Source organism: Siphateles boraxobius, unplaced genomic scaffold (assembly GCF_051911475.1).
Source record: "Siphateles boraxobius isolate OS27281-9 unplaced genomic scaffold, OSU_SipBor_1 46, whole genome shotgun sequence".
Lineage (NCBI taxonomy): Eukaryota > Metazoa > Chordata > Actinopteri > Cypriniformes > Leuciscidae > Siphateles > Siphateles boraxobius.
In genome coordinates, this window is record NW_027509097.1 from 20,187,905 (window position 1) to 20,204,437 (window position 16,533).

At 36.0% G+C, this 16,533-nt stretch overlaps 1 protein-coding gene across 1 annotated transcript; it reads left to right on the forward strand.

The window, feature by feature from the left end:
- The first annotated feature begins 7,029 nt into the window (after window positions 1–7,029).
- LOC143710239 (G2/M phase-specific E3 ubiquitin-protein ligase-like) lies at window positions 7,030–13,663 on the forward strand. The gene is made up of 10 exons (XM_077201243.1): window positions 7,030–7,137; window positions 7,220–7,288; window positions 7,373–7,492; window positions 7,623–7,793; window positions 9,040–9,434; window positions 9,678–9,988; window positions 11,128–11,306; window positions 11,752–11,924; window positions 12,254–12,471; window positions 13,428–13,663. The coding sequence occupies exons 1-10, from the start codon at window positions 7,030–7,032 to the stop codon at window positions 13,661–13,663; spliced, it is 1,980 nt and encodes a 659-aa protein (XP_077057358.1).
- Window positions 13,664–16,533: the final 2,870 nt, after the last annotated feature.

Genomic DNA, 16,533 nt, shown 5'->3' on the forward strand with positions numbered 1-16,533 from the left:
TTACTGTGATTCTACTACAAATACCACTTTGGAACTAATTGTACTAACTTACTTTAAACCTAATTTGAATATTATTAACTGATAGAAGGTCTAGGCCTATAGCACGTCACGTGACAAATAGTGTTTAATCACCTTGTTTTGAATTAAAAAGCAATGAAACGCAAAGCCTCTGTGGAGATAACAGATAATGCAGAGACTGAACATGAGATAATCTGATTTCATTTCGACCATCAGAAAAGACATTATATCAAACATTATTAGGACAGTGTATTTTGCTACTTACCAACATTTGGCACACATGAACTGATGCCAAATATCGCGATGTGTTCGGAAGGAGACTTCTTCAACGTGCTTTCCTACTGATAAAATTCGTGTAGTCGTTTATACTTTTTTTTTTTTAAATCAATAAACAGCAAAGCAGTCCAGCTTCCCTGGCAATAAGACCGAAATAATAACATTAAAATAAATACATATATAAGCCTAAACATGATAAGATATCGTGAATAAATGTCGATTAAACAGCTGCCCGACTGGCAGAAAGAATCGTGCATTACATTAGTAAAAAAATAAATAAATAAAAATGCTGATATCACGAAAATAACGAAATAAACGTGTCAGTATCACGAACCAGTAGATTAAATGACGTGACCATATCACGAACTGCCATGAGACTTGGCTGTGTGGCACATCAAAAGCGTGGAAAAAATTGCTAATTTATATTAAAATGAGTGTATAGGGCTACTGAGAAGTCTGAACATTACTGGTATTGTCATTTTTATAACCTTTATTTAACCATCTGGAACGGAGAAAAAAAATGATACCACTTAGCGCCTCTTGTGGACTTTTCACTCGAAAAGTGCAGGGAAACGTACCTGGAGGTACGTATTTCAGGTTTTGCAAAAACGTAGGCAGAGTAACGTATTTCCAATGAGCCTGGGTTGTTGCAGCATTGATTGCGAACTTTGTCACATTCATCATAATCATGTTCTCCTCCACACTTACTACACCTCTTCTTTCCTTTACATACAGCCGCGATATGCCCAAACCGTTGACATTTATAACATCGAAGTGGTGGAGGGATGTACAACTTAACCACATAACTCATAACACCAACAAAAACCTTATCTGGTAACGTTTCCCCTTCAAACGTAAGCATAACTGATAAGCTGTCGCAAATGTCTCCAAATCTCTTAGTTTTGAGTCTTTTGGCTTCACATACTTTAACATGCTTAATGTTTGCCATTATATCATCTGTTTGTACATTTACCGGAATGCCGGTAATGACTCCTCTAACTAACTTTTTATCATTAGCCTTTGAACATTGCACTAGTTTACCATGCATTTTACTCATCTTAACTGCTCTTTTGAGTTGTTCTTCGCTTTTACAAAAAAACAGTAGTTGTCCATCTCTTAATATTTTTTAACTCCTTACCTCTCCAATTTCTTTACTTAGACCTTTTGTAAGTTGTATCGGATTCCACTCTCTGAACGTGGTACCTTCTTGCCCCAACTTAACAAATACCTTAAATTGTTCCCCATCATCCTTTAAAGAAGCCCTTTCACCACATTCTGTTGTATTATTCTTTTTCTTTTGATTAACTTTCCACTGTTACCCTCATTGTCTTCCAATTCTCCAGTGTTCCCCAACTCTCCTGTCTCACTACCTACTCCGTCACTACCTTCCTCCATCTCCTGACCATTCCCAGCCCAGCTGTTGCCATGATCCACCTGACTCAGGGTGCTTCTCATTTCTTATTTATGCATCCTCGTTTCCTTTCCTCGCTTCCTTTCCTAGCGCCTCAGCTCCTCCCCTGTAGGTTGTGAGGGAAGGACGCAAGGAAAGAAAATGAGGACGGAGGAATCGAATGAAAGCTTTTTTTTATACATTGGAATACTTGATCACTCGAGCGTCATTTCACAGCGTCATCAGCAGCGCTCAAAGGATCTGCCCTTATGTTGTTGAAGTTTGTTTATTTAAGAAATTCATAATGAATAATAATAAAGCAAGATACCCTGTTGAAATATGTGATATGTGTGGTTTATATAAACTGCAAAGGTAAACTATAAATTAAAAAGATTGTGACCGATGTGAAGGGGGAGGAGAATGTATACGTGCGTCACGTTTAGTCAATAAAACACTTCCGCATAGGATACACCTGTGTATCCTCGCTCATAACTCCTCCGAAAGCCTCCTCACTTCTCGATCCTCGACTCCTCGCGGTGCAATTAGAGAATTGAAATGTCCTTCAAGATGGCTGTGCTTGATTGGTTTCCGGGTCATAGGATGGAGGACAGAGGAGCGAGGAGATGAGGAGGGATATTGAGAAGCACCCAAGGAGTCAAATTCCGTTTGTGCTGACGTTCACCCGTCATCGTCCATCTCGCGCAGATCTCAACGTCACTTCCTAGTTTCTCCTAACAGGCTTGTTGATCAGCCAATAAGAGATGTAGCTATGGCAAGCCGTTTTAACATTAAATACTCCTTCCCGTATTAGTCATAAATCAGTTTTGACTAGTCATAATTCCAGTTCCAGATATCTCTTCTGCAATTTTGACTCGTTGTAATTGCAATTAAGATATCTATGTGATTGTGACTAGTCATAATATGCATTGAAGATATCTGCAATGTTAATTTGACTAGTCATAATATACATTACAGATATCTATAATGCTTTTATGACTAGTCATATTCTTCCATTGACTTCAGTTGGAAAATATTTTCAGATATCTACAAATGAGTTTTGACTAGTAGAAATTGTAAATAAACATATCTGTAAAAAATTTATTTCCGCTGGATTTCTAATTAGAGATATCTCAAATTATAATTTGCACTATTGGCAATTCAATTATCTCTAATTGAATCGTCGTCACTAGTGCAAATTATAATTTGAGATATCTCTAACTGGGTTTTGTCTAGTCATAATCAAATTGGAGATATCATTAATTCATCGTTTTTAAAGATATCCAATAATACATATGTAGACATCTTTAAGTAATTTATTACTAGTCAAATTACAGTTGTAGATATCTTGAACTGGATTTTTGACTAGGCAAAACTTAATTAGAGATATCTTGAATTGGAACTCGTCCTAGTCAAAACTCATTTAAAGATATATTCAATTTAATTATAGATATCAGTCTGCTTTTTGACTAGGAGGATCTTTCTTTGGAGATATCTGCATTTAGCTTTGTGACTAGGAAGAATTTCAGTGTAGATATCTTGAATGAACATTCTGACTAGTTGAAATTATTTTATAGATATCTTAATTGTGTACTCAAACCACCCCTTTGCTAAGCCCCGCCTTTTCTAAACATTTTGTCTTCGAGGAGCGCGCCAAAAAATCTCAGAAGAACGGCAACGGCCTGACCCGGTTTTCAGGTAATGAAATTACTGTAAAAGTAACTGTGTAAGTTATTAACACTGGAATAGTAACTGCTTTATTTGCAAATCAAGGGAGTGTTTTGCGTTGTCAATTAACCGTTTACTAAGGTAAGTTGTTAGAGATACCGTCGTATCATCTAATTAGCCCCATAATAAATACGTTTATGTTTTTCATTTTGTCGTAATGTTTGATAAATTGTAATATCAAAGTGGTATATCAGACAGAAGTTATCTGGTGTAGGCTATTTTTTAGATTTTAAATGTTTATCCATGTTTACATATGGTCGGGTTTGCTCCATTTAACGTTAGTCATTACATGTCAGTGGAAATGTCTTCGGATTTCGTGTAGGAACGTAAACGAGTAAGTTATTTATTGTAGCGTTTTGACCAATGTTAATAAAATGGCTATCTTGTCTGGCTCAATGCATCGTCATGTTCGATGCTGGTAATGTATAATTTTCTCTTATCTTTAAATATAAAAATGTGGCATATTGCTGCAAAGGTATGTGCTGGTGTAGGCAGTGAATAATTCCACTTTGCAATGAGCGTTACAGTAGCAGCTATGCTATCTGTTCTGTAGAGTGACCATTACGGGCCATTTCTACGTCTAAAATATCCAGGTTTTGTTTTCCTGTTGCTTACTTTAATGTCATAAGCTGATCGGTCTGTGCAGACATGATTCAAGACAGAAGCAAGTATGAAAACAGAAAAACAAAATCTTGATAGTTTAGGCAATATTGAATTCCTGGCCAAGATGCGTTTGAGAAAACGTATGTTTACCGTATGTTATTTTTTTTCTAAAAGTTTTAAGCCAGTTACAAATTCTATTAGTTCTTGATTTGAATTAAAAATGTTTTTTTTAGAACAATGTGTATAAAGGACAAGATCCTTTTAACCAAACAGGAGTAATACAATTACTGAAAGGTTCGAGTACATGTCATTTGTATGTAAATAATATAATATGATTTAGGAACAAGAGGAATCAGTGATTGTTTAATCTGTATTTATGACATCTCCCTCCAAGGAGACAAACCTGCAGTCATTTAATCCACTTTAAACCAGTATATATTTAGTAAAACAATTATTTGAATAATTTTAACACGGCTTCAGCTTTTGACAATTCTGTACATGCTCATCCACACAAATCTATGTAATATGTAAGTTTAATTTTAATTTGGTTCATTATCACATTGTTTTCTGTCTTGCAATTTATTAAGTATTTTTTAATTTTCTATTAAAACATTTTTTAAACTTCCAAATGCAATGTTTCTCTCAGCCTACCATGTCATCAGATCAAGAGATGCCGCCAGTGATCTTTGACAGAATTTTTAACAGCATCTCAAGAGCCAGACAGCAGCTCTCAGCTAACACTAATAACAACCTCCTTACTTCAACTAGACGCCTTTTCCGGCGTCAGGTCCAAGGACTTCACAGTAAGTAGGGCTTTGCTATGGTAGCCATTTGCATAATTAAGAGTGATTTACCAATGTTTAAGATATTATTTAACTGTGTATTTTTGTGTATGCCAGGACCACCGGGAAGGCAAGAAAATTCTGTCTGGCAAATACACCTTTTCCTCCTCTCTGGCCCAGATATTGAGATTTTACCATCTACAACAGAGCTTGAACGGGCTGCGAACATGGGATTGGGTAAATAAATACTTGATACATAAGGATTTCAGATGTAACACAGTGTTATTTGAATTGTAATTCCAAAATAAATTTCAAAACCATTTTGTAATGGAGGTTGCTCAAAACATTAGCTTATCCTGTTTATTCATAAAAAGAAATTACTGTCATGACAGATCATAAAAACAGGTATTTAGAACTCTTTTTTTTTTTTCCTATAATTTAGCTTTTACACTCTAAGACTTAATGCACAGATCATTTGATTTGACACACAGTATCAGATTGTTTTGTTTCATCCATTGCTATGGTCATCATAGTCACTTGGACTTAGCTGCACATTTCAATGAGTTTATTAAAGCAAAAACTTTTTATTTTGTAGTTAGTAGCATGAAAAACCTTAATACAACCTTAAAAAAGTGAGCAAAGATTGCTGGCATTATAATCATTGAAGCTGTTTATTACTTAAGGTCAATTTGAGGTATGCAAAGTAGTACACTTTGAAAACTCATAATCAATGAGCTCTCTACACTGCAATGATTTTCTTATTATACTTTCTTATTGTATTTTCTTGGTGGGGATAAACGTATTTTAAATACAGGAAAATAAATAATCCTTTTAAAAACAGGAAATGTTACTTATTGTTAACCATATATATTAAACCTGATCTATTACATACAGTATATGATTAGCTGATGAGCTGTTGTTTATTTTATGTTGCTTATGTGTATTTTCAATTTTGTAGGCAGACCACTGCATGAAACAACCGGGAGAGGAATCCAACGATCAAAAATTCTATTAAATTGGACTCTGTCTTAATTGAACAATTTTGTCTGCCAATGCTACCCAACTGTGAATTTAAACTTAATAGGTTTTTATTTGGCAAGAGCAGGAAATGGACGGAAGATAGAAAAAGTGCATGCAAATAGTGTGAAAGACCTAAAAAAAGCAATTGGAAAGAGCAGGCTCTATATAGTCCCAAGAGCTGAAGTTTCACAGGTATGACTTCACTACATGTTAAACAAAGTCCAAGGGCCAGATTTACTTTTGCTCCAGCACAACCCTCCTTTGTCATAACCAAACTTTATGATGTGATTCACTAATGTTCGTCAATGTACTAGTACTTCTCAGAACTTTACACTTCCATCAGTGCATTGTGTTCTCATGCTAATTTGTCCTGTTTAGTAAATCTGGCCCTAAATGTTTAAATGAACGAGACATTTCTTTAAGACATGTTCAGTTGAATTGGCCTTTAATTTAACTTTAATACAAATTATATGTTTCTGCACAGTGCACATTAAGGCCCGGTTTCACAGACAGGCCTTAGCTTAAGCCAATAGGCCTTAGTTAAAATGATGTGCAAGAAAATGTCACATGTGTGCATATTGTGAAAGAACAATGGAGCTGACATATTTTAACATCTGTCACAGCAAGATATTTTCAGTTGAGACAGTTCAAACATGCATTTTGGTCTGGGACTAGCCTTAAGCCTTGTCTGTGAAACCAGGGGTTAATGTTAGGTGACAGTTCAAGTAACTTCTTTACTGTGCAGTAACTCTTCAAAAATTCTTTGTCATTGGATTTTTTTGTCTTCTCTTAGGTAATGACACCATCCGCAGCCATTCCCCAGAACTCACAACAATCATCCAGCACTACAGCACTTGATGAAACCTCCTTCAGTGCTGAGACTACAGAATCTGTAAATCTGTGTGTGAGTGAAGTTATTTAATGTAATTTTATGTAAATCACCCACAGAACTGTATAATCCATCAGTGCATTAATGGGATTGTGTTTTTATGCTAATTTGTCCTGTTTAGTAAATCTGGCCCTAGATGTACAAATGAACGAGCCATTTCTTTAAGACATGTTCAGTTGAATTGGCCTTTCATTTAGCCTTAATATAAATTATATGTTTATGCACAGTGCACATTTAATGTTAGGTGACAGTTCAAGTAACTTCTTTACTGTGCAGTGGCTCTAACAAATTCTTTGTCATTATATTTTTTTGTCTTCTCTTAGGTAATGGCACCATCTGCAGCCATTCCCCAGAACTCACAACAGTCATCCAGCACTACAGCACTTGATGAAACCTCCTTCAGTGCTGAGACTACAGAATCTGTAAATCTCTGTGTGAGTGAAGTTATTTTTGATGTTGTCAATGGTTGTAAATATGACTGATTTGTGACTCATAGTTGTACTTTATTTCCTTCAGGAGTGGCGAGCTGTACGTTCCCAGCAAGATGAAGAATATAATGCTTCTTTGTTGGCAGATATAGAAAAGGTAATTTTTGACTATTCGCAGTTTGCTTGCCAAGGTTCAATTTTGTTTAAAACAAAAATGTGTGTTACATATATGGTATTGCAGGACAGAAGGCGCCAGCGAATGGCAGCCCGTGTTGAACCTCTAGATGGAGAATATCTGAAAGCCAAATATCTAAATGGAGATGTGAATAAGAGGAAGTTCATCATGTCTGATCCAATTCAAGTAAGACGTTCATTTTGAAGAAGGATTAAGGTTTTTTTTCATAGATGTTTTATTTAGTTATTTTTCCTCATTTCTGGAGGAAATTTCTTTATTTTATTAATATTTGCCATCATGGGCTCTTTGTTTTTAGGTCTTGTTTGATTTTATTGGAAAAGATGAAATGGCCAGTGAGGTGTTCAGAATCCAAGAAGCTACTTCTTCAAATGCTATAGAGAGCACTTCTACTGGGTCAATTTCAGATCATGGAATCAAACCATTCTGTACATTGTATGTCCTTTGGACATCACCTTTTGATAATCTGGTAAGTTACTACCACAGTATGACTTGAGCAAGTTTTTGATTTTGATTTGGCCATATGCATTACCTTTTATTGATAAATTATCATCATTTTTGGCCTGATTGTCCCTGTTAAATTTGATCTTAAGGCTTGTTAAGAATCCCTGCGTCCCAGTTTGCCTACTTATTCCATGCCCTAAAAGTATGTGCTCTTTTTTTGAAGAAAAAGTACATACTTTTGAGTGTTTGAGACAAGAGTAGCCAAGCTTTGGGACATACTATCCAGTCATAAAACTGTGTCTTTAACGGACACCTTAAACTGGCCTGTCAATCATCTTTTCACAGTTAATATCCTCCACATTTAATTTAATTTAATTTGCTACTAGCCTGAGAGAAAATAAGTAGTATGTTGATCTGCAAATTATGGGTCTTGCATGTAAAGACATTTACATTTATGCATTTGGCAGACGCTTTTATCCAAAGCGACTTACATTGCATTCAAGGTACACATTTTACATTTTGTCAGTTCTTGCTTTCCCTGGGAATCGAACCCATAAGCGTTGCTAGCGCCAACGCTCTACTGTTTGAGCTACAGGAAAGCCTGTAAAGACTCTAAAGTCTAAAGACTCTTCTAGAATTCATGCATAATGATGCATTTAAAACTTGATGACATAATGGATATTTTTAAAAGTTTACATTGTTAGTTAAGATGAAATATAACATGGATAACATTAAATAAACATTTTTATCATTTTAAATTTGGATTATTAGTGACTACAAACCCCCTCTCCATCGGTCTCGCATGTTTGAAACCTCGCTATGTGTCCATCCACCTATTTTTATGTGGATTTTGCATGAAAACATGCACATAAACTAAGATGGAAACACATTTACCAAATAAAATCCAGTACATGACAGATTATAACTCATCATGCCCAAATGTATAGAGTCAGTATAGTTGTGTTCAGTCTGTGATTACAGTCTACATTAATGTCTGTGTGTAAGTGTTTGGAATCTTTTCCAGTGTAAGTATATAGTCTTCAAATGTGTTGAGTTCCTTCTTAGAATGATTCAGCTAGTCATAAAGTGTGCTTCAAGCTTAACTCAGAATAGAGCATACTCAGCATAGAGTAAAAGGTTGATTCTTGGGATTTAAGAATCAGATTGTCTAAATGAGAATTGATTAAATTTGAGAAATCAACAATTTTAACTCAACACTACTTATTAAATCACAGTTTTGTGATTATAGTTCTGTGTTCTTTTCATTTCAGGAAAAAGACTGTGACCCTGTAAATGTTGCCCAGCCTCCAGTGGATTCGCCCTTTGTTCAGTCTTCAGTGGCTCTATCCCCAGTCCAGTCTCCAGTGGCTCTATCCCCAGTCCAGTCTCCAGTCGCTCTATCCCCAGTCCAGTCTCCAGTCGCTCTATCCCCAGTCCAGTCTCCAGTCGCTCTATCCCCAGTCCAGTCTCTGCCCTCTGTACAGCCTTCTGTGGCTTTGTTCACAGCCCAGACTCCATTCATTAATTTTAATTTTGAAGACCAACCTAAAGAGCCAATTGTCATTGATATTGATGAAGAGACACCACTTAGTTCTCCATCTCCCCAGCAATCAGACATTGTAGATCTATCCCTAATAGATCAAGGGAGGTCTGTGGCCCTAGATGAGTACGTTCCTATATATGCTTATTTACTTACAGTTAAAAAAATACTTTTTATGCATTTGCAAATTAACATAAACACACACACACAAAGCCACCAACTCTTCATTTAAAAATAATGGGATGAGGTTGCTTTGTGACTGGAAGTCCCTGCATGTGTGAGCGGGGCTTTATGCAACTAGCAATATTCTAAAATATACCATAATGTTCAGCATTTGACTAAAAACAATCCAATCTTTGTCTCTTGCAGGGTTGACCTACAGACCATTCTAAAAAAACTGCAAAGCACAATTGATGGAAACATTTGCCCAACAGCAAACCAAATAAATGTGTTCAGAAAAAACATACTACAGTGCAGCCTGCAAGCTGTCAAGCGGCGACGATTCAACCCACAAGCAAAATTAGATGTAGTGTTTGTTGATGCTGAGGAAAATGGGGAAGGGGCAATAGATGAAGGCGGCCCTACTAGAGAATACTTGCGGTTGTTGATGCGGGCCATCCATCAATCAAATGTCTTTCAGGGCCATGAGAAAGACCGGAGTTTGGCTCTAGACACACAAGGTCAGTACTCCTGTTAAAACAGAAAGCTTTTGTGTCAGGTTATGTTGTAATGCTATTCAGCTATTCGGTATCCATGGAAAAAATTGCAATTTTTTTTCTCCCACCACTACTGGTCAGAATATGCTTTTTGGATTCCACCTTAACAGTCGAATAGTCTTTTGTGTTTGTATTTTTTTAAGGGTTCATAAACTGACAAATCAAATTTCCTAAGTTTCACATTGTACTATTAAAACATTCTGCTTGTTTCAGAAATAATATCTAACTTGGTAGTCCAGTAAAAGGTTTTATTGAATCCAGACTCGTAAACTGTTATAATGACAGTGCTACACTGTACTATATGTCTCATGCTATTTACACCTTGTTTGCGCTATTAGTTATGATAAAAGGATTTTGTGAGAACGCAGAAATCATGTTGCAATGATGAGATCACTGCATTCACTTGGATCAATGCTCAGTGCTCTTTCCTGCAACCTTTCAGGTGATGAGGGTAGATCTAAATATAATCCTATAATCTACACCTCACACTTTGTTAATCTATACAGCTGTTATAATAAAAATGTGTAAAGTATTCAAGTTACACATGTGTATATATAACTGTTTCATATGCAAAGATGTTTTTGTGGAAGCTGCCACAAAATAAAAAAGGTAACTGACTTTTTATCTAACAATTCTGACTTTTTCCTAACAATTGTGCAATATTTTTTTCTCAGAATTATGGGATATAAACTTGCAATTGTGATTATATAGCTTATAGAGTTGACAAAGTTTATATCTCACAGTCATGACTTTATAGTACACCATTTTGATTATATAACTTGCAGTTGTTAGTTCATATTATGCAATTCTAAGAAAAAAGAATTTGGACAAAGATGAGACCTACAAAGAGTCAAAAAGATGAATCTGTTTAAAAAATTGTCTCAGTTTTCCTGTTACATTAGAAATGTAAGACTGTAGAATGTAAGGATGACAGTCCTGTTTTCACTTGCATTTAAAATTGTCCAATTATGAACAGATCTCCTGAATTCTAATAACAAAAATTAAGCCAGGGGTGACTGAGGTGTAAAATATTAACTTTTAAAAGTATTTATAATGGTTCTGTAGGAATTTCTGACATCAATATTTCTTCTGTTTTACTTCAGCTTTGGAGAATAGGTTGTATGCATCAGTGGGGAAGATGATTGCTATGTGTGTCGTCCATGGAGGAGTTGGCCCACATTTCTTCTCCGAAAGGCTTTTTCAGCAGATCTGTGGTATGCCAACATCCTCTGCCTCAGTGGATGAGGTTGGAGATCATACATTGAGGGAGCAACTAATCAAGGTACGGAGATGTTTGAGAATTTAAATAATTGTTTAAAGGTGTTATATGATGCTATTATTAAAGATCATTATTTTGTGTATTTGGAAAATGTGTTGACATGCTTCAACGTTAAAAAACCACATTATTTTTCATATGCAGTGCATTATTTTAGCTCCTCTATGTGCATTGTGATTGACCAAACACCCACAAGTGTGTGTCAGAAATGTAATGCCCCTTACCCTAATTGTGAGCTATAGCTTTCAAAGTACATATATAAACAGTTGATGGGTACATGTTGCTCAGCTCTGCTTGAGCAGGCATCAGTGTCATACAGAACACAGGGCATCTAGAGCTGCTTTTCTATCATCAGGCCGAACGGTTCTCTTTGCTTAACAGTTTCATTCTGTGCCGATACAAATGGTTTTTCCTCACAATTGTAAAATAGCTTTTTTCGCAACTGTTTTAGATACAGGAAGCAACAACTGTTCAGGAGGCAAATTGTGCCATTGCAGAAGCAGCAAACAGCTTAAGTATCATTGGTGCCTTGAGATATACATCACACCTGACAGAAAGGAACTCTCTTATCCAGTCAGCTGCAGAGTTCTTTGTGAATGGGAGACTGCGAGCTGCCTTGGACCAGTAAGTGATTTAAAGGGTTAGTCTGCCCAAAATATTGAAATTCTGCTGTTAATTATTCACCCGCATGGGTTTCCACACCCCAGGACTTAAGTTAACTTCCAGAACACAAATAAAGATACTACCATGCTAACATCTCCTGAGAGTTGTCATGATAGAACACCTTTTGTGTTGAAAACATACAGTATATGAAGGTCTTACGGGTAGACCGTCATAATTAATGACAGAATTGAATTTTTTGGGGGGTGAAGTAAAATGTTAAGCCTTTCCTTTTTGACAACATAACTATCATCAGCTTGAAACTTCCATTGACTGCTATGTTTGTTATGCAGGTTTTCAGAAGGGTTGCAAACTCTCGGTTTGCTGGAAGAGATGCAGAAATATCCTGCACTTTTTTATGACATGTTCGTCAATGAGCAGAGACCCCTTCAAGCAAAGGACCTCTGCAGTCTTTTTTATGTGAACTTTTCCCCACAAGGCAGCAACAGAAGAAGGGCAAAGGAAAACCAGACCATATGCTACTGGAGGGACTGGTTGATCGATGTTGAAGGTATGACATGTTTTTATGTAATGTTAAAGGTATGCCATGTAAAAAAAAAAATTCAAAATGTTTACAATTTCTACAGTATAATGTGTGAATACTTAAATCCATTTTCCAAATTGTGTTTGTGACCTTGTCCTGAATCACTACAATTACAGTAAATATTTATATTCAGACTGTTTCATTATGAGCAGGACACATGCAATTAAATTAATAGCTAGAATGCTAACGCTACTTTATGTAGCTTTTAATCTCTTGTAATGTGTCATTTGTATTTGTTTTATGCTATTGGTCCTCTATAAACAAAGAGTACTTAATAAAAACAGTGACTTCGATTTGAAGAAAACAAGTGTTTGAAATGAAAAAGTATCTTATTTGTGGTGAATCTAACCATTATGCAGAACAAATACTTAGGATTGTATTTTTTATTTTTTTTGTAATCAGACAAAATATAGAAACCATGCAGCTAGATGTAGTCATAATTAGACAGACTGGATGTTCTGTTTAGATCAAAATATCGCTGTGAAATAACTGCATGTACCACACATTTTATAATAGGTTAGTCTTTTTTAGGTTTGTCATCATCATCATCATCATTTCTTTATTCAGGACATACATATAAAATGGTCCATAGCACTATACAAGATAAAGTACATACAAAACAAAAAAAAACAAAGAAGATAAAAAATTGTAAGAAAATGACTACACAGTCAGAATTCCACAATACACAAAAACGATGTTCAAATATTAGCATATAGACTAAAGCGCCAGTGATTCCACAAAACCGAAGTGAACCTAACTGCACTCAAAGCAGGGTTCACTAATGTTGCGATGATGCTGTTATGTGACTCTACTAGTCTACACATACATCTGTACATGAGATTCCTAAGTACAGCAGGGCACGTGAATACATTGACACTTACACACTTTGTCACTTTGTGATTTTCTGTACATATGTTTTGCAGAGGGAGAGACTGATGGAGTCACTCTTGAGATGATAATGGAGTTTGTCACTGGAGCCTCCACAGTGCCACCTCTGGGTTTCCCCCACCGCCCAGAAATAGAGTTCCTCCATCAAGACAGGAAAATCTTTCCAGAGGCCAATACTTGCCTCATTATACTACGACTGCCAATACACACAGAATATGAAATGTTCAAGACCTACATGACAGAGGGAATCATGCAGAGCCCATATTTGTGATTAAATCTGAGAGCTGGATCACTCCTCCATAGGCTTCTAAGGGATTGAAACTTGCCGGCCCTGAAAAGTTATTAAAGACATCGTTTAAATATAGTCCAAGTGACACAAAAGTGTTCCGAAGATGAACGAAGGTCTTACGGGGTTGAACAACATGAGGGTGAGTAAATACTGACAGAATTTTCATTTTGGGGTGAACTATCCCTTTAAGCTTTAATATTAGCCTACTTTTTTACACAAAGTAATTTTAGGTAGTTACAACTGAGTACAGCTTTTATAAATTTAAACTTTCATTTAACAAGCACCTTGAAGTCAAAAAAGTTTGAGATGTGCATCCATTGCAAAATAAAATGCATTGTTCTGCATTATGCATGTTCGTGTTTATTGTGGAAAAACAGTGTTACATTGCTAATTTTTAACTGTTTCTTCAGGTTCTCACACTTGTACACCAGCTTTTCATAGAAAATCATTTTTTCAATGTCAGCATCTAAGCATCTATTAATTCTTTAACAGAGCATTCTTGTAGTTAAACCTTTTACATATTAAAATATTACAAAAGAATGACATTCTTTATAACACTCTAATCTGCAACACTAGTTTGCCAAAACATTAGCAATTTCTGCACAACATACCTGAAACTTAAGCTTCAAATCTGCAATATGGTCAATAGCATAGGAAACCGTTTCCATTTGCTGAGGAGTAAGGTTAATTTGAGGCTTTTCAACAGTTACAGCTGGGATGTCTTCATTTTCAGCTGTGGGCAAAGACTCAATGCCATGTTGAACCAGGAGTTCAATAAAATGTTCTGGCCTGTAAAGATCGTCTCCAAACACATTGTTGATGGCTGTCAGTTCCTATCATTGACAGCATTCCTTCTGTCCATATCTGTATTGGTGTTTTATTGTTTTCTGTCCGCAAAGCATGGTGATTCCATGCCTCTTTGAAGTGCTGTAGTCTAGCTTGGATCTGTGGAAGAAAAACTATGCTGAGCGAAACTTTGTGAAGGTCATTGCTGGGATCAAGCAGTTCAGAATCTTCAAGACTGTAGAACATGCTGTAAAATGATTGTAGCACATGTAAAATTACATCCCTCCACAAACGTTCTATCCTTTGGTTGTGGACAGATTCCCTAGTAATGTGACTCCGGCGCTGAAGTCCTTTTACAAGGTTCATAAACAAGGCCACTTGTAAGTTCTCACCACCGTGATCTGACCTTACCCTAGAGGGCAGACCGTAAAGGCATGTTGCTTGAATAAACTGAGACAGCACAGTACTGGCACAGTTGTTGGTGTTGCAATTTAGGTATGTGATTAGTCGGGAATGTCCATCGATTGCACCATGAATCACAAAGCCCCATCTAAAAGTAAAAATAAAAATACAAAATGTAAGTTAAATATTATAGGTCGTAAAGTGTGAAGAACAAAGAGGTCCTACAGGTCCCATTTTTTTACAGTTCCCAAGTTTCTGTTATGCTGGACGTCACAAAAGACACTTAAAATGTAATTGTGAACAAATCTTTTTCTTTATTTTTTTACATGAATAAATGATGAAAAAAGCAGGGTCTAATAATCAAGAAATGGGGAAGTGTAGGGCAACATAAGGACAACTGGAATATTAGGGATTATAGGAGTAAAATACAAACTACACTGTGTTATACTTAGAATAATTGTATGTTATGTATTAATAATTCATATAATAAATGCATCAAGTGAAACATTTGTACAGTTTCACAGTACATACTCTTTCAAACCAGCTTTACAAAACGTCATTGGATCTAAAATGTCTTAATGATTTAACATTTAGTCGTTTTAGGCCAGGACGATATGGTGAACTGTTATAATGTTATTGTAGTATTATGATTTACAATGGCTGCTTAGGTTGTGGTAATTGCATGTGTGTGAACATATTTGTATGTAGATTCTATAAATCAAAATTGGATAATGCAAGTCTACACTAGGCTATAATTTAGTATCGCAGAAACGCACTGTCACACCATTTAAATGCTGCATTAGCAGGACAAAAACTACAATTAAACTAACCTTATGAGGCGCATGTTGCCATCAATGTGCCAAAGACTGTTGGGACAGGGCACATGATAAACTCTTCTAGCCACTGTGCTACTCCATCTCCTTGCAGCAGCCGCTGGATTGATATGGACCAACATCTCACGAACTCTATGCCGGGAAACCCTCAATCCTTCTGCAACCAGTAAGGCTCGCATCATCTAAAATGGTTGCATTGAAAAAATAATAATAATAATAATAATTAGTTTATGAACTGATAGGACAGACCTTAAAATGGAATCAAACAGGGCTTACCTCATTTCCAGTATTTGGATACTGGCATTGGAGTCATCTCACTACATTTTCAAGTTCTTCATCATCCACTCCTGACATTCTGCTCCTGATTGATACACCAAGCAGCTTTGAACTCTTGTACAGAAATGAGGATGAGCACCCTAACATTCTTGCCATTCGCTTGACTGTGTGACCTTGCTTCATTAAAAATTCAATTTGGTCACGTGTTATTTGAATGGCTGGTCTACCTCGGCTACCTGCAATTGAGAGTAACATATATTTGTATTACTGACATGTAGCTCCTAATGGCAAGTAGTATTATATTCAAACAATTGTCTCTTTAATCCTTATTTTCTTCTAAAATGTTAATAAAATTATGTAGGCTTACAGTTTGTTGTACAGTCATACTTTTAATTATGTATTATGTACAATAGGTATATAGATTTGAATTTGTATTAAAACTGTATTCATTTTGTAAGTGAATAGTTACATAGCATGTACACTGGTTAGACTACTTTTAATGCAGACCGAGGGGAAAGTTACAGTTGTATTACCATGGCTATCGTCATGACCAAA

What these genes read in the sequence shown, in the direction of transcription:
- LOC143710239 (XM_077201243.1), top strand. Translation starts at nt 7,030, where the DNA reads ATGGCACCATCTGCAGCCATTCCCCAGAACTCACAACAGTCATCCAGC. An exon ending in AGGTCTGTGGCCCTAGATGA is followed by an intron (nt 9,435 to 9,677) that starts GTACGTTCCTAT and finishes TGTCTCTTGCAG; the next exon opens with GGTTGACCTACAGACCATTC. An exon ending in CTGGTTGATCGATGTTGAAG is followed by an intron (nt 12,472 to 13,427) that starts GTATGACATGTT and finishes TATGTTTTGCAG; the next exon opens with AGGGAGAGACTGATGGAGTC.